The 988-nt window shown below is 70.1% G+C and overlaps 1 protein-coding gene across 1 annotated transcript in view; it reads right to left on the minus strand.

Moving 5' to 3' along the window:
• Window positions 1-988, minus strand: part of AGAP1 (ArfGAP with GTPase domain, ankyrin repeat and PH domain 1) — a 252,155-nt gene that overhangs the window by 117,945 nt on the left and 133,222 nt on the right. Inside the window, exon 18 of the mRNA XM_012725166.1 lies at window positions 841-982. Within this exon, the coding sequence (XP_012580620.1) occupies window positions 841-982 (142 nt within the window). The remainder of the gene's footprint in view (window positions 1-840; window positions 983-988) is intronic.

Here is a 988-nt window from a genome sequence, read left to right on the forward strand (position 1 = left end):
GGCCGAAATCCCAGCCTGCGCCCACCGGCCGACGCTGCTGCAGGCGGCCGAGCTTCCCAGCACTCCGCGGGCCAGCAAGAGCAGCCCGGGCCCTGGGCCCCCGGCGGTGAACCCAGGCGGGGGGAGCCCAGATGCCAACTCCTTTCCAGCACCCCACAGTCACCACATGGACGAGGCCCCCGACATCACCGTCTACAGAAGCACCGAGCTCTTCAGAAAGAGGGAAGCCGCGCAGGCAGGAGCCAGCGAGGAGCACAGCCCGGGAGCGGACTGCGAGGGCGGAGGCTGCAAGGAGAAAGGGGCTTCTGCTGGGGAAACAGCTCGAAAGCGTGGGAGGCTCGGGGGTCCTTGGCACTGCGCTCTGGCCAGCAGCTGGACAGCACCCTCCTCCCCGAGGCTCCCGCACGGAGCAGCGGGGAGCGGCGCCGGCAGCCACCGAACCCGGCTTTCGCAACGCACTGGCTCCCCGAAACGCCAGCGGCCTGGGACCCTGGAAGAGAGGCTCCCCTTCACCGGGAGGAAGGAGAGCAAACCGAAGTCAACAATGACACAGCGGCGGCACGTGAGGCAGAGAGGACCCGAGTGTCACGGAGGCCCGTCCGCCCCCTCGCCACCTGCTCCAGCGGCTTCCCGCGGCCGGACACGTGGTCCGGCGAGCCCGGGCCGCCCCGACTCCAGCAGTTCGAGTTCTCCTCTGCGAAGGCCCTTCCCTCGCCTGCGAACCGCTCTCGCCCGAGGCCGCCATGATGCCCGGCACCGCACACACGGGCTCGGCAGACGGCCGCCGCCTCCCTGGCCCAGCGGGCCTGCGTCCCCGCCGTCCCGCGTGGGGGAGCTCACCTGAATTCGGGGAGATGTGTAAACTGCTCATGTCCTTGGCCAGGCCGTTGGTCTTGGGGCTGGAGATGGGCGCGCAGGCAGACGTGGCTCGGGGCGGCCTCTTCCCCGGGACCTTCACAGTGGTTCTCAGGAGGTCCACCTCCTTCCC

This window comes from Condylura cristata, unplaced genomic scaffold (genome assembly GCF_000260355.1).
Source record: "Condylura cristata isolate star-nosed mole 26May11 unplaced genomic scaffold, ConCri1.0 scaffold00002, whole genome shotgun sequence".
Lineage (NCBI taxonomy): Eukaryota > Metazoa > Chordata > Mammalia > Eulipotyphla > Talpidae > Condylura > Condylura cristata.